This window comes from Tursiops truncatus, chromosome 20 (assembly GCF_011762595.2).
Source record: "Tursiops truncatus isolate mTurTru1 chromosome 20, mTurTru1.mat.Y, whole genome shotgun sequence".
Lineage (NCBI taxonomy): Eukaryota > Metazoa > Chordata > Mammalia > Artiodactyla > Delphinidae > Tursiops > Tursiops truncatus.
This window is the reverse complement of record NC_047053.1, coordinates 14,029,043-14,051,909: the sequence shown is the minus strand read 5'-3', so window position 1 is coordinate 14,051,909 and position 22,867 is coordinate 14,029,043. Positions and strand designations below refer to the sequence as shown.

Sequence of the window (22,867 nt, the reverse complement as noted above, 5' to 3'; positions counted from 1 at the left end):
TCGACATGACATTCCAACTGGCCTTGACTGTTGTCTTTTTTTTTTTTTTTTCTGCACTGCTCAGCTTGTGGGATGTTAGTTCCCCAGCCAGGGATTGAACCCCGGCCCTCAGCAGTGAGAGCGCAGAGTCCTAACCGCTGGACCACCAGGGAATTCCCCCCAACAGTTCTTTCCAGTTGGAGCTGGGTCGGCTGAAACTTCTGTACTCCCGCATTCTAAGGTCTTAGTGACCAGGAGCATCTTTGGTCATTCATTCATTCATTTACTTATTCGTTCATTGAAACCACTATTTCAAGGTGCCAGGGGTACAGTGGTGAACAAGAGAGATGAGGTTCATACCTTCTCGGAGCTCTCAGTCTAGCAGAGGAGACAGGCATTAGGTGATTTACTAGAGCACTGAGTCATCTGAAATGCAGGCCTCCCCGGTCTGGTGGTTAGGGACAGCTTCCTAGCAGAAGTGATATTTACGATTAGAGGGAAGATAGGAGGTATCTGGGCAGAGTTGGATAGAGCATTTTAGCCAGAGATGTCGTCCTGTTCAAAAGTTCCGAAAAAGCAAGAGAGAACCGGGAGAAGAATGTGCCAGATGAAGATGAGAGGAGGGGAGGGGCCAGGCCACAGGGCCTTGTGTGCCACTGAAAGGGTGTGGTCTTTATTCTGACAGCAATGGGACGTGTTCTCTAGTTGCCGTTTGATGCTGGAAAACTTCTTCCCCCAACTGATCGTTCTAGCTATGATGTCAGCCTCATGAGCCTGCGACTTCTCAGACCAACAGGCCCAGCTCAGATGTGACCACTGTGTGGCTTCCACTGACCACTGCAGACGGTGTTTCATTTTTTTCCACTCTTCCTTCATTAGAACATATGTCACGTGTGTCGGTTTCTCATGTCAGCCAGTGGCACCAGACAGTGTTCATGAAACTGAGCTGACCAGCCCAGATCAGGATGCGGTGAGCTTGGGGAAGGAGAAATTAGGACTCACCGGGTTTCACGATCAGTACTTGAAAGTGCCTTATGTGAAAGATGGGTGTCACGGGACAGTTTGGAGACAGAGAGCAAAGCTAGGTTGAGTCATCCATGTGGGAAGGAAGGCAGGGTGGCCCCTTGGGGGAAGGAGGGGCCAGTTTTCTGTGATTTCTTCTCAGAGACCATCTGCTGCTTCCTAACGGTCTGAGTCAGGCTGCCAGCCTGTCTGCCTTTCCCATCTAAGGGTCATAACAGCCCAACGCACACTGGGTGCAAGTGTGTGCCTGGCTTTGGGGGAGGGGCAGCCAGGGGCACTGGCGTTCCTTGTGAAGGGTGCCTTGGCCAGATCACTCCCTCTCTCCACCTCTAAGGTTATAAAGGTAAAATTTAAGGAGGACGCCAAAGGCAGAATGATGGGGGAAAGAAGAACGGTGGTGTGTGTGTGTGTGTGTGTGTGTGTGTGTGTGTGTGTGTGTGTGGTTGCTAAGGAACAAGCCGCTGTTCCTCCTAACCAAGTAGTGTTCTTAACACTGTTGGCATTTGGGGACAGACCTTCTTTGGGATACTTCTGCATACTGCAGGACATTTCAACATCTCTGGCTTTAAAATGCTCCGACACATTTTCAAATATACTTCCTGGTGGGGCAATACAAACTAGCCCTCTCCTAATTGAGAACTACTGTTCCAGTGTTTATGGGAACAGGATACATACAGGCCTTATGTCCTGCAGATGGCCAGCAGGAAGACTTGATAAGTCCTCTAATTTCAGAATATCTTAGAGAAGCTTTGGTCCAGTGGGATGGTTATTCTTCCCAGGCCACTCATGGGGGCTCCTGCTGTCTCCTGACCCCAAAGGGAGTTCCTCCTGACTTCTGTAGCCTCATTGCTCACAGTGGTAACCCAAAAGCCCAGAGCAAGATCCGGTGGACGAAGCTGAGATTTTGGTGCAGGTATTTCCAGGCCTCTTGGCTGGACTGTGTCCAGGGTGGCAGGACTGTGTCCAGGGTGGCTGAGATGCTGCTCTGTTGGACCACCAGATGGCGCTTGGGAGTCCCCGTTGTCTGCCGCAGGACCACTGGTGGCTGGAGTGACTGCAGAGGGAACTCCTCTTAAAGAGGCCTGGTCCTTAAAGAGACAGGGCCACACACCATGAACTTGAACGGTAACCCCAGAGCGAGACTCCACTGATGACAAGCACCACTGGCTAGGCTCCGATGCTCCTTTGTCCTCCCCTTCTTGAATGCTGAGCCACCACCTCTTGGAGCTGGTCTCCTTGACAGCCAGCCCTCAGCCCCTGCAGCCACTCCTGGGCCTGACAGGGACAGGGACAGGGCCAGCCTGGCGGGTGGCGTCAGAGCTCGTGGCAGAGCAGCGCAGGGCTGGGAGGCACCTGCAGAACTCTGGCTGAGAGAGCAAGAAGCACAGCCAGCTTCAGGGGAATGGTGACCACGGGAGGGCAGAGGGCCAGCCTGTGAGCTCTGGCCCCAGAGAGTCATGCCTTTGCTTCACTTGGAGCTGATAAGGTTGGAGCCATTGAACTTTGTCTCTGGGTTCTGGGGACTTGTAGAATCCTTCTGTCTCTTCTGCTTGCCTCTTTCCAAATGCTGATGGGGATGCTGTGGTAAGTAAATCAGGCAGGGGGCTCCAGACCCTACTGTCGAGCCCTCTAATCTGCTCTCGGAAACCTCGCATGTTGACCTCTCGGTGGAACGATCCGAGCCCTGTCGGGTGAGGGCCACTTTAGCTGGGGCGTGGCCCGAGGCCCTCCTGAAATTGCAGCTTGCTTAGTGTACTCTAAAGCAGCTACTCTTCCGGGGATGCTGGACTCACTGTGGCACTAGCCATGGGAGTGGGGCTTCAGCACAGCCCCCGAGAAATATGTGGGTGTCTGTGGGGAGCTTCACAGCTACAGGGACCTGGATGTCACCGTGCTTCTCCCGACCAGGGTGCCGAGGGAGGCAACAAGGAGGTGAATGTAATCCTTTGGTTTACATCTTGCCATGACTCTTAGATCTCTCCCGTGACTCAAGCTGACGCAAAACTTTGGAAGAGAAATGAACAGCGAGGAGGGCTTCCAGTAAGCCTGTGCTGCCTGTAGATCTCGCTGTCTGCTGGAAAAGTGAGGAGCCTCGGAAGAGACGGGAAGGAAGAGGGCAAAGGACAGACTGTTAGGCCAGAACTTCCCACTTAGAGGTGACCCAGGAGAGGCCTGGGGAATTCTCTTCTTTCCAGGCCCAAGGGGTGAGGGTGAATCTTAGAAGAGTAGATGCTGATTTACTGTACAGAGGTTAAAGGAAATGAAGCAAGGAGCCAGAAACAGGCCAATCCGGGGTCTGCCAGGGCAGATAGGAAGCCTGGAGGTCATCTCCCTGCTCCACCTGGGTGCCCACCTAGAGATGTGAAAACTGAGGCTGGAAAGTGGGGTTTGGCGGGGACTAGAGTTCAGGAAATCGTCATCGGATCGATTGCAGCTAGCTTGTCTCCAGGGTCCTGTGCCCTGTTGTAGTAGATGCGGTTTTCTTTGGGAACCAGTTCTCTTTCTGCTTAATCATTGGTGGCTCTGGGGGGTTCTGGAATTGCCTTCCTCCTGTAGCTCCAATTTCATCCTCCCTGAGTCTATAACTTCATTCTGTTTATTCATTTATTCCCTCATTGCAGCCCCGTACAGAGATTACACATGTGGACTCCGGATTCAGAATCTCGGTTCATTTCCAAGTATCACCACCTGCTAGCTGGCCAATAGCATAGCCTTCCTGCTTCTGCAGGACGGAATGGAGAGACTAGTAGTGCCTATCTCATTGGTTCATTATGAGGACTAAGAAAGGTGGTCTATGTGAAGCAGGGCCTGGCACTCAGGAAGCACTCCATCAAAGTTAGCCGTCATTAGTTTTATTTATTCAGCATGTATTATTGAAGGCCGATCTATGGGGCTTTTGGCAGAATGCTGGTCTGGGGGCGCAGTGTAGTAACGGCTGCCTTGGAGGTCTACCTGCTTCATTCATCCACGGGGCTGAGTGCAGTGAAAAAAGATGCAGTCCCAGCTTTTAAAGAGCTGATCTGCCAGAAAGGGTGCCAACGGGTTTTTGACGATCACAGTCTGATTTTGTTTTTGTTTTTGTTTTTTTGGCTGCACCGTACGGCATGCAGGATCTTAGTTCCCTGACCAGGGATGGAACCCGTGCCCCCTGCAGTGGAAGCGAGGAGTCCTAACCACTGGACCGCCAGGGAAGTCCCTTGTTTTTGTGAATTTGAATGCGGAGCCCACCGCCACCCCACCCCTGACCACCTGTACCTCCAGCCTGCTCACGCTGGTGCTCTCTGTGGGACTCAGAGTGGGAAGAGGTGAATGGACATCTTCTTCATCAACAGTGACCCCTGCAGGGACTCCCAGGGGCCTTCCTGTTGTGCACAGTGGAGCTGAGCTGCTAACAGCAAGGAGGGAAGAACAGTGGAGATACCCAGTTTTGTTTCTAAGCATGGTCACCCTTTTCCCATTGGAGAGGGAGTGAGTAGCACAGCCCTGGGGATTAAGGGCAAGGCCGCTGACCTTCAGGATGGGATATATCTTCTTCCCACTCGGCCCCTCATCATCAGCCCAGTGCTCCCAGCAACCTACCCTTAAATCCCCCTTAAATCTGGTGGTGAGGCAGGAGCAGGCCCGTTGCTATGGGCAGCAGGGAGCCAGGACAGACTGAGTGCACAGGCCGGAGGGGAAGGAGGAACGTGTTCACCCAAAGGGCTAGACAGCAAATGGTTAGCGCAGACTTGGAGGATGAGGTGTGATGGGTGCTGATTCAGTGCCTTGGGGTGCACGGGCAGGTCCACACTTAGCTGAATCAGGGTGGCCTGTCCACGGAACGTCCCCCTGCTGCTCTGACAGATGCAGGTTGCTGGCAGAGCACTTCACCTTTGGCACAAGGCGAATGAGAATGACTCTTGCAACTCCTTCCTTCCTAGGATGTGGTATTGGGTCTCCCCCCACCTCCTCTCCACACTCAGTGCCAGGAATCTGGAGGTTTCTGTCCTGGTCTCATATCACCCTGGTGCTTCCACACACTTGTCTCTGTAGCCAAGGTTAGATGTTAATGTCTAACGTTTGTGATGTTAGTGTCTATTGGAAGCCATCCAATATAGGCATCAAGGGATCTTGAAGTAACTGCCCTTTCCTGGGACATATGTGTGAGACAGTTGTATGGAGATGGAAGAGGATTGGGAGAGTTTTCTAGAAGGTGGTCTCTAACCCACGGACCCGCGAAGATTTCCAGGGACCTTCGCCTGCTTTCAACCCTGACAGTGGAGGCAGCATGCGTGGCATTTTAGCTACACGAGTAGACTGCCAGGGTTCAAGTCTCAGCCCTCCACTTACTGTCTGGACAGGTTACTTAGCTGACCAGTGCCCCAGTTTGCTCATCTGGAAAATGGAAGGAGCTGAGCTAACAGTGAGGTTGTCATGTAAACAAAGCCTTAAGATCCAAGCCAGGTCCACTGCAGGCGTTCTCTGTTAAGTATTAGAAGTGTTCCTCCTTATTTTCCTCCAAGATCCCTCTCCCCTCTCCCCTCTATTTTGTTCTGGATTGGGAGGTCCAGGACAGGCTTGGACAGAAGGTAGAAAAAAGCAAACTATGGCAGTGTTAAGGAGAGCAACTGTTAACATTTTAGTCTGAAAATAGCTTGTTCCAGCCTTTGTAGATAAAAATGTAAAATGTATGCAAATGTATGTGACTCACGCAGAAACATACATCCATGGCCTCCTCGCAGTCAGTGCCCAGATGTGGCCATCAGGCAGCGTGCAGAGAGGGCCCAGGCTGCCTTGGTGGAGATGGGGGTCCTTGGGGAGGGGGCAGTGCTGCTGCTTCCCCGGGCGGGGCTCCTGCTTGCACCTTTCTTCTGGGTTCTGTGCCTCCCGTGTGGCAAGAAGAGAGGCCCTGGGCCCCTCTCTGCTCCTCCATCTCACTGTCCTCCCTCTGGTTCCTCCAGGAGCCCGTTTGCTTCCTCTCCCATCCTGGCTCTATTTCTGGAGCATCTCATTGGAGATGCACGCCCCCCTCTCTGCCAAGCTCCAGGTGCCTGCTTGCTTGGTCCTCCCAGTCTTGTGTGCAAGTCAGAGACGGTGGGAGGGTGACAGCTGAGCAGGGAGACCCACAAGATCCAGAGCCTGAGCCAGGAGGCCTGGGGTGCTAGAGAGCCAAGTGGATGCAGTGAGGGGACAGTGTCACCTCTAGGTTGAAAAACACCCACGCAGCCACCTATGGAGGCTTTTCACTCCCCAGAGCATCTTCCCCTGCAACTCCCAGGGGCTTACCCAGCCTGCTGTGAGCCTAGTGGCCACCACCTCCCCTTGGGCAGTTCTGGAGGCCGCTCCCTAAGCAGCTGCAGGGGCTGGGTGCAGGCTTCCTGTCAGCATCATGGGTGAGGGTCTGCTTCTCCGCTTAAGAACAAGGTCTGAAACTAATATAATATTGCATGTCAACTATACTTCGATTAAATTTTTTCTTTTTTAAGAAGAACTAGATCTGTGGTTGTTTGAGATGATGAGCCCCCCCCCCGCCCAAATGCTCTGGAGATGCTGACAACACTGCCCCCTATAGAGGCCAGGGTGAGCTTTGCCTTGTAACCCTGTCCATTGACCTGGGTCCCATGAAGTCTTTGCCCTTAAAGCTGCTTGGACATGAGGGGTGGGAGGGTCTGGTCCATTATCAGAAACCTCACTATCTGAGGTAAAAGCAGGGTAAATGGTCCAGGGCAGGGTTCCCTTGTGAGCCCGCTGCCTCCCTTCCCTTGGGTTCAGGAAAGGAGATTTAGCCCCACTGCCCTGGACCACCCTAGCCTGACCCTCCCTCCTCTCCAGTCCCTTCTCCAGGGTCCTTTGTTCCAAGGAGGCCTGTAGGACCAAACCTGCAGCCAAGTTGCCTTGGGTCACTTAGAACGTGCACCCAGGGCACAGGTATAAAACTCCCCCACTCCAACCTCTTCACAGCTTTTGGGGGGCGGGGGGGGCGGGTCTTAGAAGGAATTTTGTTTCTAAAGGTCTGTTCTCAAAGGCATCTTGACCCCAGCCTTCCCTCAGCTTGTGATTAGGCATGCATGGTGTCTCTCCTTACAGGGGCTGTGGCTGGGATCCCCAGAGAAGGCTCCTGGAGGGAACCCAGCGGAGACCCTGGGGTCTCTCCTGTAACCCAGTTTATCCTCCACAGCCCCTCGACGAACCCCGGCCTCCCGCCTTTCTCCAGCCGCCGCCCGCTGGTGTGTAGGGCAGGAACCGCCCGGCCTTTGGGTCAAGGGTGTTTAAATAGATGAGGCACTGTTAAGGTTTGGAAGGAAAGAGTCCTAGGGCAGCCAAGAATTCCCGCGGGCGGGCAGGACGTTAACCCCGTCAGCGCCGCTCCCCAGGCTTGCCTAGGGGAGGGGCCTGGGAGCCTCACTGGCCCCTGAAACTGCGCTTAGAGATCCTGGGGTGGCAGGTGATGTCACCCCTGCGGGCTCGTAGGTCTCCCCGCGGCACCTAGTCAGCGGGTTGCCAGAATTTGGCCGAGCCCAGCGAGGGGAGGAAGAGGAGCCTGGGCCTGCGCCGCAGCCCGGAGACCCCCCGCGGGCCACTCCTCCGTCACCGGCTGGAGCGCCTCTCGCGTGGGGACCCCGGCTGCTCCCCACACCCCTACCCGGCTCTGGAGGCGTGCTGCGGGGAGGGGGCGCGGGAGCCTCGCGCCGATTGGTCGCGGCCCCCGCCCCCCCCGCCCCTGGGCGCCGTGCAGCCCCGGAGAAGTTGCTAGTTGGCGGGCGGGCTGCGGGGCCGCCGCTCCGGGATCCGCAGCGGGGCTCGCGGCGGTCGCAGGGGCCGGAAGGGCTCCCGGGGGCGCTCGCCGGCCCTCGCCCGCCCTCCCCTCCTCCCGGGCAGCTCCGGCTCGGTCCTCCCTGCTACCTGTTTCCCCGCCTCCCCCGGCTTCCACCCCGCGCTCGGCAACTTCGGCCTCTGGGGCTGGCCGCCCGCCCGCCGCCCGCGCCCTCCCTCCTTTGTTGTGCGATGAGGGTCGGGTTTCCGATCTGACGGAGCCGCCGCCGCCGCCGCCGCCGCCGCCGCCGCGCGGAGCCGCGGGCATGGAGCCGCTCAGCCACCGGGGCCTGCCGCGCCTCTCCTGGATCGACACCCTCTACAGCAGTACGTGTGCGCTCGGGCAGGGGAGGCCAGGCGGGAAGGGGCCCCGGCACCCCGCGCTGCGCCTGGACGGCCCCGAGGCCCGCGATGCCGGGCTTCTCTGGGGAGCCCCGCGCGGACTAGGGGCTGCGGGCACGGCCGCCCAGGTGCCCGGCGGGCCGGCAGGCGGGCGAGCGGCGTAGGGTCCCGCGATCGGCCGCGAATGGGGTCACCAGAGTGGACTTCAACCCGGAGGGGGTGCGCAGTGGACCGACGGGGCCAGGAGAGCTGTGTCACCCCTCTCCCACCTGTTGTGTAACCGAGCACTCCCCAACCCTGGGGAAGAGGGGAGAGCTCTTGTAGGGTGCTGCCTCCGCTCCTCGACTGGCTTGTCCTTCTGCCCACGTTGAAGCAGAAAGGCCATTTTTGGTAAAGTCCTTGGCGCCTGAGTTTGCCACCTCAGGGACATCCTGAGGCCAGTGTGTTTCGGGGTGGGGGTGGGGTCGTGTGGTAAGGGAGACTGTAGGTGCACATCTCTGTGGGGGCCATTTGGATTCAGGACCTGAAAACCCCCAGCTCAGCAGTACTTCCTGCCGGGCTCAGCATCACCCGCACTTTCCCCCTCCCTCCCCCTCTCCCCTCCTTCCACACCCCTCAAAAAAGAAAAACACTAACCTCGGCGGCGTCTCCACCCCCTCGCTCCCAAATCTGCCACGATCACGTGATTGCCCTTGCACTGCCACTGGGGATGTGTAACTGACCACTCGTACCTTCCGGGGGCTTGCGCCCAGCCTTCAGCGCCCGGAACCCGACCCCGACCCCGACCCTGACTCCGACTCCGACTCCGACTCCGACTTGCTTAGGTGGCTAAAGCACTGCATTTCTCCCACCCCTCCCTTGAGACACCTTCCCCTAGCTTTCAGTGGTACAGGAAGAGGGTCTTGATAACCCCTGAAGAAGATAGTAAGTGGATTTCACCCTCCCTGATCGGTTCAGTGGGACCCTCCCACTCTCTCTTGCTAGGTTTCCTAGCCCAGAGTCCTGAGGCAGGGGCAGGGGTTGGGGGAGATAGGTGGAGCCAGGTTCTGGTTCTGGACCCTGGATGCCATGGGACAAGGACATTTTTAAGGGTCAACCTGGCTCGAATTCCTTGGTAACAGTCTTACGGTGGGCGGAGTGGACAAGGTGATGCCTTGAACCCCAAAGGCTTGCCCTGGAGGCTCCTCAGTACTCAGTACCCAACCTCTGACCTCTGTATCCCCTTGGGTCCCCACCATTCCCCATACCTTTTTCTTCTCCCTCTTCTCCCTTCATCCTTTTTCCTTTCCTTTCCTCCTCCCCACCCCATCCCCATCCTTTTCCCTTTCCTTTCCTCCGCCTCCCCCCCCCCCCCCCCCCCCCGCCCCAGCTCTCCTTGTGATGGTTCATTCTGCTTTGGTTTTTCAACATCAAAGGGACAAAGCTGGATCCCCTGGGTGTCGGTCCCCCGCCAAGCCCAGCCACTCCATCTGCTCCTTCCCCTGCAGAGGCCAGCATCGTTGGGTGAAGGTCAGGGCCCACGGTTGCTGTGTGGTGTGTGTGCACGTGTGTTTGCCTGAATGGGGCACACATCTGTTCAGAGCCCTGCTGCAGATCAGCTCCTGACCCGAAGGAAGGATTAGTGACCTTCTCTTAGCTGTGCTCTTGCAAATAACAGTCATAACAATGCCTCATATTCACATGCAGCTTATGTTCCTGAATATTTCTGACTCTTTGCAAAACCCAGTACTGCTTTCCCTATTTCCCAGAGCATAGAATCCTATGGAAACCTGTCTCTGGCTTTCTCTTCATTGCCTTAAAGAAGACTCCCCCACCTGATCATCTGATCATTTCCAAGTTTTCCTACCACCCCCAACCCACCCCAACACCTAACCCCACACACAAACACAACCTGGAGCAAAGGAGCAAAATTGCCTGAGGGTGCTTTGAAAATTTCCGACTGGAGGAAGGTGGGATTGGAAAAGGGAATTAGACGGAGGCCTTCTTTGAGGGGTGCCTGTTTATCAGCCCTGACTCAGGCAGGCTGGCATCTGAGCTGTCTACCCTTATGCTGCTGCCCTAGCCTCTGGGCTCCTGGGGCAGCCTGGATGGAGGGGAGGGGGCACACCAACTTGGCAGCCATGTGAGGAGGAGTCCTTGCCTCCTTCTTCCAAACAGCTGATTGGAGAGCCGTAGAATGAGGCTTCCTGGGGAGGTGCTGTGCAGTCATGTTTGGGCTGTTAGCCATAAATTTTCCTCTTGACAAGAGCCTAAATTAAAACAAATACCCAAGCTGTCATTTGCCTGGCAGCATGGTTTTTGTGCCTCCCAGAGGAAGTTCCTCTGCCTCTCAGGAAGCTCTCTGCTCACAAGGTTCACAGGGTGGCAAGTCCCCACAAAAGCCAAGTCCATCAGGAATTGTAAAGGGGATGTACCCAGGGCACAGGGTAGCCCGTGTACTTCTTAGGGATGTGAATGACCCAGTGACGGAGGCTCCTTCTAAGCGCTGCTCCAGGTGACAGTGATAGTAGCGTCTCCTGAGGACCTACCATATGCCGGCACTGCGCTAGGCACTCCATCCGGGCTCTCCATACCGCACAACTCTGCAAGATAGGTAGTCTTATCTCCCTTTTACAGGAAGAGAGGCTGAATAGGCTAAAATCATTACCCAAGGTCACATGACTGGTAAGTGACAAGGCTCGGATTTAGATCATACCCTAGGCTGGTGAGGAAGACCCTGAGTGTCACCTAGATATGCCTGAACTTATTCAAGGTCTTGGAATGTCATGGAATGGGGGACCTCTGTCAGAGTTCTCCCCAAAATGGTCCAGCGGGGTAAATGGTCTGAATGACTGAGCCTAACTTGCCTCTGTGTGTCTTGGAGGAACTGAGGGCTGGCCCTGGAGCCAGGGCAGGGGTGGCTGAGGCTCTGTCTAATTTCACTGAGGCTGGTGATTCTCTACACCTAAGATGCCAGGCTGACAGCCAGCCCCTCCCCTCACACGTCTTACCTTTGGAGTTGTCGGCTCAATCTTCTGGCTTTAGCATCTGTGCACACTTCCGCTGCAGGCTCATGGTCACTTGACAAGGGGTGAACCTCAGACCCCCTCTTTCCCCTACAGTAGAAGTCCTGAAGGTCTGTAGTGATGGAGATCTGTCTGACTCAAGGAGATGGGCTGGCTCCCAGCTGCCCGTGTGACCTGGGACTGATTGGAGCACGGCCTTTGCCCCCGGTAAACTAGTTCCAGCCACCCCACCTCCTGTCTCTGGACCATTCATTTTCCTACATGAATGTAATAGTGTCAGCTTTGCCCCCTCAGTGCCTTGCCTAGATTCTTTCCCTGGAGCTGGTGTGTTTCTCTCCACACGTCTTTTCTGCCTGTGTTCTTCATCTTATCTTCTCTCTGTCTTTCTCTCACCACTGTTTCCACTAGACACCACTTTCTCTTGGTTTTCTTCTGTACCACGGGATCAGGTTGGATCATACTAAGTTCTGTGGAATAACAAAAATGGGAGGTGCTCTGAAACTTTCTCTGTTCCTCCGAGTAGAGACGAAATCTTTCAGGATCTGTGTAAAAGAGAACTGAGGGCTACATTTAAGGTCTCTTCCTTGGCCATTCCAGCCTCTTTTTTGTCCCAGGCAATTTAGCTCTGGCCTCAAACATGCCGACTGTGGAGCCAAGCAAAACCTCTAGATATTTGGGCCTCATAGAAGACAGAACATGATCATCTGTAGTTATTAGAACCTGCCTTTGGAGCTCACTTCTGTGACCCCAAGCGACATTTCCAAGGGAAATCTCTGGTGATATTTTTATGCCCCTTACAGACTCAGTGCCCTGTCCCATGGCCAGGAAAGCATCTGGGGCTGTGGGGATACAAACCCATCTCCAGATGATCAGGAACCTGCCTCCGTTTCCCACCTTATTCCTATATTAGCTGCACCAAGGACCAGGCCACTGGCCTGACAGTCGGTGTGGATTTGATCAGGGCAACTCTCCTACCCAGGTGGCATCAGACCACTCTGAGGTGCCAGTGAACACCTGCCAATGGATGCTTTCTTGTCCTGTGACAAAGCCTCCGTCACGTATGCCTGCTTGTCAACACCAGCCCATATTTGACGTGGCTGCTGGAGTCCCAGAGGTGGGCCTGGCAGAAGAATTAAGTCTCCTACTGAGAGAAATGTGATCTTTTTGTTGCTGTTGTGATCGCTGCTGTTATCGTTCTTTGGGAAAAGGAAGGAATGACAGGAACATTGGTGAAGAAATAGCTAGGTGGGTAGAAGAAGCGGGGAGAGCCGGTAGGATGGACGGCTTGGGCTGTTCTCTGGGTCCAGGGGCGATTCTGGTACCTTCCTTACTCACACTTCTCTGTAAAGTGAGGCTACGATGTCTCCCGTGGGTGCCACGGGGATTAACCGGTTAATGTTTCTCAAGTGCTTTGAAGATGAGGAGTGCTATTGAACTGATCAACTGTCCAGCTCCTCACAGCCTTTGTCACTGAACAGGGATCCACGAAAGGCTTGCAGAGGAGTTTGGAAGGGGCTGGGAAGTGTGTGAGGGGACAGGCAGGGGCAAGAATGTTGGACCAGGTTCTCAGCTGGTGCCTAGCCCAGTGCCTTGTGCTATAATCAGCCCACAGTAATTTCCAGTTGTGTGTGTGAGTATGAGAGGGAAGAGAAAACTTCTGGGTTCTTGGTTCCTTTAACTCCTCACTCCACCAGCAAACCCCAGAAACCCATTAGCTGGTCCATTCACAAGTTTCTGGCTGTGTGGATCTGGTAATTGTAGACCCCCCAAGGGAGTCCCACGCATTGCTAGGGCTTGTGATTATGTGATTGGAAGCCTTCCCCACACCAGTGTTGGTGCTGCAGCTGTTTGGCTCAGCTGGAGCCCTTTGGGCCAAACCAGGAGGTAGGCAGCTTCAGGACACCTGCACGTCATCTCCACGACGTCTGCCTCAGCCGGGCCCCTGGCTCTGGTAGGCTGAGGGGAATCCATGGGGCTTGGAGTTCCCACCACATTCTACCTGCAGGGGCTTGGCGCTTTCCACTGAGTACCAGGGAGAGAGGCCTGCAGGCTTACCTGTCTCCGGGGCTGGATAGGAGAGGCTGATTGTTTTGACTTGTGGCCTTGGTCTGCCCTAGCTTGCATTCCTTTGGGCAAGATATGGTCTGATGGAGCCATGGATGGCCCTGATTGGCAGTGGGAGCGTTCTGCTTGTCTCTGAAGCTTGGGGAGAACCTGATCCTGTAAATGGGGAAGAAGAAGGAAATCAGGGCAACAGGCAAACTAGAGGATGCACCCCCATAAGAGGGTTGGGGATAGACGCCCAAGCCTACTCCCTGCCCAAGGCATTTGACAAAGAGCCCTTTGAGGTGGGGCCGGCTGCAACCGTGACCCACTGCAGATGGGACAGCCAGTTCTCTTCCCCCAGGTTCAGACCTCATTTGGGCCTCTCACTCCGTTTTCTGCCCCCTGTGCTTTATTTCTGTCTTCTCTTCCTGCCCTTCCTTCCCTACCATACTGCGGGACGAAAGACGAATGTGGATTTACTGGCCATATAGAAACTGACAGGGTCAGTGTGGTCTTCGGGAGACAGGGCGGGCTCTGTGGTGAACTAATTGGTCAGGTGCCCTTCCCCTCTTTCCTCCACCTTCACCTCTGAGGCTTCCGTGTCCCTCTCTAGACCACAGATAGACGTAGCAGATCGTGGTCAGGCATTTTGTCAAAGGTGAGCAACGTCTCCAGGAGTTGGGCAGCTGGGAGGACTCAGGTGGGCCAATGTCGATGGAGCTCAGAGTCCTCGTCACTCCAGGCAGCATAGCTCTTGGCCTTCCTGTGGTGTCAGTGGAGCTGGTACTACCTAGAAAAGCCCCAAATTGGCTAGGGATCTGCGGGTTTACTCAGGGCTGTTGGGGAAGGATGTGGCCATAATTACCTTCATGGGATTGAAGGGCTGATCCTATTAGTGTGTTGGGCTAACCCCTTCCTCCTGGGCATTGCCTCCTGGCCAACAGCAAGGGTTTAATGGATCAAGATTATGGAGACTGAAGATGTTATACAATTAAGCCTAGTTATTTCCCTAGCTGGGGGATAGCTACCACGGACAACGGCAATTGGTTTCCTCACTTGTGGTCACTATTCAGGTGCAGGTTGCCCTGGGCCTAAGCATATAGTCCATCTTTCTGAGTGAGTTTCTCCCTTGAAGGTACGGCTTTATGAGAAAGATCCCTTTCTGAGAGGTTTGGGGTCTGGGTGGCTGTGTGCTCTATGAGATGGTACCCCTGGAGTTGTGCAATGGGGACCTTTTAGGGAAATGTGTCTGAGCTCTGCAAAGGAGAAACCTTTGAAACCTCATCCTTGGGGCTCTCACAACCACTGGACCCAAGGAAAAGAAAGCCCGTTAGTCCAACCAAGTTCAAGGAAATTCGATTTTTCCATTTGGTCGAGGAAGAATGGCAGAAAACATAAAGTTTAACCAGTCGTACTATGCGCCAGATGCTGTGGTAGGTACTTCCTTACCTTATCCTAACAACCCACCGAGGTACCTTTTATCATCCCCCTGGTCTATGGATGAGGAATCTGAAGCCCTGAGAGGTTAACTTATTGCCGAAGGTCTCCCAGTTTGAGCTGCGTAGGATCTCAGATGGCTCCAACTCTGTATAGAGCCCACTCAGCTGCCCACAGCAATAATGATCTTAGCCAACATCGATGAGGACCTACTGTGTGTCAGCACGGTCCCGGGCAGTGCCCGTGTGTTATCACTAATCTTCAACAGCCCCTACCTTATGAGGTAGGAAGGAATTATCTCTATTTTATAGGGAGGAAACTGGGACTCAGGGAAGTTAAGTAATTAATTCAAGGTCCTTGCGCTAGAGTACAAGCCAGGAATGGAGCACAGGGTTGGCCTGACTCGAAACCACGCTTCCTCCCACACTCCCTCGCCTTTCATGGGAGCTGGTATTTCGTGGAGATTGATTGATCCGTTCACCTCTCTAGCTAGAATGACAACTGTGGAGACTGTCTTGGCTGCCCCCGTGGTATTCGGGCAGCTCTCAGCCTCTGGGTTCCCTGTAAGTGCCCACCAGCTGGGCTGCCTCTTCCTAAAGGTGATTCCCAAGGAGCTCTCCCATGGGTACTTGGAACCCATATCCCAGAGTTACCTCGTCCCTGGATTATTGGCAAGAGGGACTGTTTGTTAACCCCAAGATAAAGAGGAAGTAGAGAAAATAGACTCTGGGGGTAGGGATGGGGTACAGCGAAGGCCCAGTTTCCAGAGCAGAGCAGGGCAAGGGACAAGTAAGTGGGGACTAGAGGAAGAGAGGACTTGGCAGAGCTGGTACGCTGGCTCTGATCTCAGGCCTTTTAAAATTCACCCCCATAGTTTCCAAAGGAAAATAAAGAGAGCTCTCGGCCATAAATCAGGCCACTGCGCACCAAGGTCCTTTGCTGAGGCCCAGGGCCAGTTGGGCTACAGAACCAGCTTCTGCATTTGAACTCACCCACACAAAGCATGCTAATGATGGGGCGGCTCCAGTGCAGACCCAGAGTCCCCCGCCGAGAGTTCAGGCCTCTGGAGGAAGCCTGTGCCTGGGGCCTTCCTCCTTAGCAGACCCCTCTTTGGCTGGAGCCAGAAAGGCTAAAACAAGATAGGAGGGCTTGTCGCACAAAGGGTTTGCGTGTGGAGAGTTTTTGGGGTATGATAAAGGGGGTGAAAGACTGCCTTGAGCTGACAAGCGAAGCAGGAAGGTAAAAGTGGGGACGTGGGGGAGGGGAAAGGGTCCCACAACTCCGTTCTTGTCCTTTCCCTTTGCTGCTCAAGATGTCACTGGCAGCTTACTTCCTTCTCTGAGGCTGCGGGCATTTTTAGGAATTCCTGCTTGGTAGGGTGTAGGGACCCATGAACCTTCCCCTTGGCTCACTCGTCCGTTTGTAGGGGGGCTAGTGTGAAATTTCAGCTGGCGCTGGGGCCTTACGCGCTCCGGACGCCTTCCTCCCCCGACCTTGAACCTGCTGCCCCAGTCTTCTTCCTCCTGCTGCCCTGGCGGCGTGCTCCTGCCCTCCCTGTGGGTCCAGGATGCAGCCGGCCAGAGGCTCAGCCTTGACAAGTCCATCCTTCAAGTGCCACCCTGTGCTGAACTCTATCCCCTCCCCCACCCAGAGCTTTCTCCTGTTCTTCCTGCCCTTCCCCCAGCCTCCTTCCCCCTCTCCATCGCTGCTCTTCAAGGGAAGAGACATCTTTCAGGGAAGACCAATGAAACAGAGCTGCCCAAGCCTGGGAGGGTTCAGAGGGCCAGGAGAGCAGATCCTGGTGATGGGGATCCTGTCCCTCCAAAAATGACATGTCTTCATGCTAGTGCACCTCCACACTTCTTTCTGTGCAGGTGCCTGAGTCTTTCCTCACCTCAGCGGGGCTGGGAAGCATCCGTTTAATAACTTGTGGCGGGGCTACTATTGTCAGTTCTGTCATGAGAGAGGAGCCAGAGAGCTGTGGTGGGACGTCGACACATGCTCATGGGTGGTCTGGCCAAAGGAGTCAACTCCTTCCCATTGGAATTAAGTTAGCAGAGGCCAGGGGCACCTACCAAAGGGAGAGTGGACTACATGAGTGGCTTGCTAACTCTTTGGACCACAGCCCATACAGAATACAGACATTTTACATTGTAAGCCAGGACACACACAAACTGAAACAGAAGTTTGTGGGATAGTACTTACTGTTTTATCACATTTGCAATGTTCTCATAATTTGATGCTCTTCTATTCTATTCCATTCCATTCCACTCCATTAAAAACAAACCCAAGAAGTGCTGGTCATGACCTACTACAATGATTTCATGACCTGTAATATGAAAAAAGTGGATGAGCTGATCTCAGCGGGCTCTGATGAACTGTAAGGAATAGTAATTTACCAAACTGCCGTGATTTATATCCGTGTTGTGATTTTTGCCAGATTCACACCCTTCCGTTATTATGGACCTAACTGTTTTTCTTCAATTTGACTCATTGTTTTAAATATCAGTTACTTAGAAAGGAAACGAATGGAAGATCTGTATCTCTTGCAATAAATAAAAAGTTTCCTTACAAATAAATGCACTAAACACTCAACAGTGTTATTAATTCTAGTTACACACTGTTGCCCTTGGAAAGCTCTAGGTCTGAGCCTCCTACGTCTCTGTTTAAGGGAAAGAAACAGAATCGATGTTAAAGACATCTACTACCAAACAGTAGTGGGAAAGGTTGAAAGGCATCAAGAAGGGAGTAATTTTCTCAACATGTGCTCTCGTGTGCTTTAATGCAGCATGGCAAGCAAGCAGGTGCTAATCAAAGGGCCCTGCGGCATCAGCATCCTCTACTTCTGTCCACCCGGAGTCCTGGGCCCCGTATTTCCTGAGATGGGAGAGGAGAGGGGAGAAGATGGTTTTTTCCTAGGACCAAATACACTAGAGCAGAGTCTCAAGCTCTACTGTGCATTTTAATGGCCTGGGGATCTTGTTAAGATGCAGATTCTCATTCAGTAGGACTGGACTGAGGCCTGAGGTTCTGTATTCTAGCAAGCTCCCAGGTGATGCCAATGCTACTGTTGACGGTCTAGGGACCACGATTTGGGTAGCAGGGCTCCAGGGTCCTTTATACCCTCTCCTAGGGGACTGACTGTGGACCCTGAACCAAGTCAGACCCTTCTGTTTCCCAGTAAAAATAAAAATAACAAAGCAATTGATGGGACACCTAGTGGGTACCACACCTGAGCTAGTGTTCTCATGTTCGCAATCTCATTTAATTCTCAGAGTAAAGCTGTGAAAGGTTGTTAACCTCATCTTAAGGATGAGAAGAGGGAGCGGCCATTGTGATTGGTCTCTGCTGGGGACTTCTCCACGGGAGGCACCCACCATGGGAGACATACCAGGTTTCCTCTGCCCACCCCCTTCCTGAGTGGCAGAAGCCCAGGCATCTGGCCTTTATGAGTTCCTCTGTCTAGACAAAACCTGTCCCGCTCCACCCCCCCACCCCCCACACCCCATGCCCCCCACCCCCACCCCACCCCGCCAAGGGCCAACTTCGGTGTTAATGGAGCAGAAAGCCTTAGTTGTTAATTTTCTAGTGCATCATTGAGAGGGTTAATGAGAGACCAGCTGGTGTGCCACCCAGCCATGTGGAAGGGCCCTTTTCCTTTGCATTTGGTCTGCAGACATTTTGCAGACCCTGTGGCAGCTCCTGACCTGGATGGGTCAGTGGGCATCGTGTGCCGTCTTTGGGTGCAGAAACTTTAGACACCCGAAGTAGGACCTTGTTCTGTCTCCTGCTCCCTGGAAAGGAAGGATGGGATGCAAATTGGATGAAGAGCTATTTCTTGCCTGGGGACCCACGGTGGCTGCCACCACAGCCAGGCCCTTGCTACGGACACCTGAGCATCCTCAGGCCCCCTCCCTGACCTGAGACACCACTCCCCATCCAGTTGCCTGTGACTACACTAAACCTGCTTCCATCCGCCTCTCCTTTGCCCAGAAACCTTCAGTGAGGCATTTTCTTTCCACATCCAATCCAAACTGCCTTCAAGATCCCCCACGCTGGGGCACACCTCGCACTACCCATCCATTAAGATCTGCCAGCATCCCAGCACGTGCCCCCTGCTCTAGCCAGTGAGACCCTCACCGTTCCAAGCCAACCTCTGTGCTCAAGCCTCAGCTCAAGCTACCACCACCTCCAGGAAGCCCTGCGTGATTATAGCACTGGCCTTGGTGAGCACCCCAGTTCAGAACCCAGCACTTCTTGCTGGGCCACAACATTGAGTTCTTTCTTATTTATTGTTTTGTAGTGTTTACCTATGTAGGCTTTGTGCCCTGTTGTCATTTCTTCTCAGCCAGACTCTACACTCCTTAGAGGCACAAAGAAGAATAACAAAGGCTGCCGTTTATAGGGGGCCAGACACTGTCCTTAAGCACTTGACAAACAATGTCCCGTTTAATCTTCAGCCCCCGCTGCAGAGGGCTCAACTATTTTTATCCACTTCTAAGGATGAGGAGACTTTTTTTTTGTTTATGATCCCAGAGAGGGTAAACAGTTTTCCTAAGGTCACACAGCCTAGGAAAAGCTGAGCTGGGCTCTAAATCCAGGTCTGTGTGATGCCGGAGGTTGTGCTTCTCGCCAGAGGTGCTCAAGTGCAGGGGCCCTTGGCATGAGAACCTGAGGTTGGGCCCAGCATCTGTGTGTTTGCAAAGCTCTTCTGAACACCCTGACTCTTAACCACTGCGTGCATCTATCTCCCTTTGCCCCGAGCACGTGGGAGCTTGGAAATGCTTTGTGGTTGGTGAGGGGGTATGAAGAGAAGGATGTGCTAGGGGGCTGCGTTCTAGCACTTAGGGCCACCTAAGAGAATCACGGAGCAGGGAGGATGCAAGGAGACAGTAGAGCTGAGCATGAGGAAGGCAGAAGGGCAGTCAGAAAAGGCTATTGGAGAGGTCAAACCAGTGACCCTCTCTCCACCGCAGCCGTAACTCGGCCTCACCTAGACATACGAATCAGCTGGGGCATCTTGTGAGGATGCAGATTCTGGTCCAGCAGGTCTGGGGCAGGGTCTCCTGTTTGGCGTTTCTAACAAGCCCCCAGGTGATGCCCATTCAGTAGGAAGGCCCTGGGGTCCTCAAGCCCTCCTGGAGGATCTGATTCCTTCCCTCACTAGTCTAGCACCTTCCCGCCTCCCTCCTTCCTAGAGGAACAAATCTAAACTCCTAGCACAGCACGGGAGCCTTTTCAGACACCATCTCCAGCCTCACCTCCTGGCTCTCTTAACCACACTCCCCACCCTGCAGCTGCACTGAATCCTTCGCTGTTCCCCAGACACACCATCCCCAGCCAGAGTTTGTTGCTTTTTGCACAAGCCATTACTTTGCCTGGAGGAATGTGCTTTGGCCTTTCTTGGCCAGGTGAGAAGGAAGCTGAATGTCGCCTTCCTGGGAAGTTACAGACTGGGGAATGGGCTCTAGACTCCTGGGTCTGGAGAGAAGCCCTCCAGAGGTTCTTGGACTCCCTTCCCTGTCCCTGCTCCCAGCAAAGGCCAGCCATGGTCCCTGGCCCTGGAGAGGCGTGGAATCAGGCGACTTAATTGTCCTGCTTTGAACATTCGTTGTTTCTTGGCACCTTCGAGTAAAAATAGAGCTGAGAGTGACTCAAGCGAAGCCCCAGCTTGGAATCTGGAGAGCAGAGTGGAGCATGTAGGACATTCTGTGGAGCCCGGGAGGCCAGGCCATCTGCGGGAGCTCTGGGGAGGGGGCCCTGTGACCTGGGCCGGGGCTACCAGGATGCTGTGGTCATACCCTGGGCTCTGAGAGGCCAGCCCATAGCTGCTTTCACTTTAAACTTTTCTCTCCTAGCTGTGGAAATATTTCAGGACTTCCGGAGAAGTTTCCTTTGGTGCTTCCTGAGTTTTCTCCTGTGATTTTTTTGCCTCCAGATTTCAGCCCCAGGCAGGGGGCAGCTCCCGGAAGAGCTGCGGGTGCTGCCCTGGCTGACTGCAGCCCTCACAGGACCTCCTCCCTGTTGCCTCCCAACCTCCCTCCCCTGCAGGAAGCCTCCCCGTGCACTGGTTTTGGGGAGCAGTAGCCCCCCCTCTCTGGGAAAAAGAAGTATCTCTTCCTGCATTCAGGCTCCCGCCTGGGGGCTGTGGGCAGGTGATTGAGGGCTGTGTCTCTGGCTATAGGCCTGCCCCCCTTCTGAGAGCAGAGCAGCTGGAGGGAAGCGCCTGCTGCTGAGGGGGAACCAGAGCCTTTGAATACTTGCTGGGATTCACCTCTTTGAGCTTCATTTTCCTCACCTGTAAAATGGGAAGAAGCTTACCAACCCCACCAAATAGGGTGGCCAGATTTTTTAGCAAATAAAAATACAGGATGCCCGGTTAAATTTGAGGTTTAGTTAAACAATGAATCCTTGTTTAAGCATAAGTATATCCTATGCAATATTTGGGATATACTTATACCAAAAACTTATTACTCGTCCAAAGTTCAAATTGTACTGGGCGTCTTGCATTTTATATGGTGTCCCTGTTGCTGGATTAAATGGTGTGTATCGTATGTAACACTTAGCAAGGGCCCCATCTAAATGTTCCTTGCTCGTTTCATTACTCTCTTCTCTCCTCTGTGCCACCCTCTGACCCCTGGAGGCCAAGCTGATGAGACATTTCTGTGGAGCAGTCACAGAAATATTGAGATTGTTTTTATAAAATTAACACAAAAATGAGTGATTAATGGACAAGTGCCAATAATAATAGCTGTCACTTACCTAGCACTGGCTGTGTCCCACGCTGTTCCAAGCACCTTCTGTATATTAATCCCCTTACCCTTCACAATAATCCTATGAAGAAGATGCTTATCTCCACTTTACAGATGAGAACGCAGAGGCACAGGTTAGGTAAATAAGTTGCTCAAGGACACATAGCTAGTAAGTGATGAGCTGGATACGAACCCAAGCAATCTGGCCCCTGTGTTCTTGGTGTTAAAAGGACGTATTGCTGCATCTTGCCTACCAACTGCCACAGTTAAAGATGTAAAGTTTCTTTAAGGTCAAGGACATGGAAACCTACAGGGATGGTTTCACAAAGCAGGTGATAACACAGCACGTTCCCAGAGGGAGGTGTGACTTCCCGGGTTCCCCCGCCGAGATCCTTGCATGGAGAGAGGGTTCAGCCAGGCCTGAGGAGCTCACACTATGGTTTATCTCTTCCTGCCCACCACCCCTGAAGGTCACAGAGGTACTGGCCATGTGCCAGCCTGTCACCAGGTGAAAGTCTCCAGCTCATCCCTGAGGCCCTGCAAACCCTAATCCAGGTCCTTTTCAATCTTATTAATTCACAGATAACTGTGCCACCGTGTGATGTCCTCTTCTTGAGATCCTTCACGGTTTTCCAGGATACAATGTTTTTCCTTTTGTAAAATGAATGCATGTAGTTATTAAGGACTAGAAAAATACCTAAAAGTAGAAGGAAGGAAATCCATGTGCCACTGACCCACCCCCTGAGGTGAGTCTTCCTCCTTGCTCTTGTCTGTGGCCCGGGGTCTGGTCATGCAGCCCCACTGTGCGCTCTCGGCAGAGGCCAGGCTACAGGCCAGAGCACGATAGAAAACTCAAATGGCCCCATGTCCCAGCACCACCCCTGGCTGCTTGTGCCAAAGGGGATGAGTTGGAAACAGGGTCTGGAAACCAGTAGGCACCATCTCGCCTTCTCTAGAGTCCTGGCTGGCTCTTTGAGACAAGGTGAGGATCAGGTGCCCGCAGCTCCCTTCTCTCAGGGGCTTCACGTGCCCACCTGTCCTCACCCCCACCCACGCCATGAGTAGCAGTGCAGAAGTGCCCGTTGTTGGAAGGGGCTGCCCCGTCCTGTCTCAGCTTATGACCAGAGATGGGTTTCCCGAACACTTTGTAGGTAGCACTAAAGGCTCTGCTGGCCCCAAGCCCAGATTCCAAGTCTTGCCACCTCTTTTCCCACCACAGGCCTCCCCCAGGCCCAGCTTCTCAGTGTTGTGGTCTTTCCCCATATTCTGAAGGTTAACTCCAATTAATTCAAAGAGAAATCTGAGACTAAGAGCTTGGCCTGTTGCCTCTGCTCCTACCTCCTTCCGTGTCTCTGCCATCTTCCTTTTCTCCCTGTCCCTTCCCCACGTGTCCCCAAGGGACTATTCAGTAGATGCTTGTTGGCAGGTTCAGAGAGGCCCTGGTTCATTCGTCAGGAGACCAGAGTCCCCAACCAGAGTCCCCAACTTAAA

General features: G+C 53.7%; 1 protein-coding gene across 3 annotated transcripts in view; it reads left to right on the top strand.

Moving 5' to 3' along the window:
* ABR (ABR activator of RhoGEF and GTPase) overlaps positions 1-22,867 on the top strand; it is a 178,440-nt gene that overhangs the window by 37,469 nt on the left and 118,104 nt on the right. Inside the window, exon 1 of one of the 3 annotated variants that reach the window (XM_033848367.2) lies at positions 7,507-8,121. The exons of the other annotated variants lie outside the window; for them this stretch is intronic. Coding sequence (XP_033704258.1) covers positions 8,061-8,121 — 61 coding nt within the window. The 5' untranslated portion in view covers positions 7,507-8,060. Of the gene's footprint in view, positions 1-7,506; positions 8,122-22,867 lie in introns of those variants that run through there. 3 annotated transcript variants of the gene reach the window in all.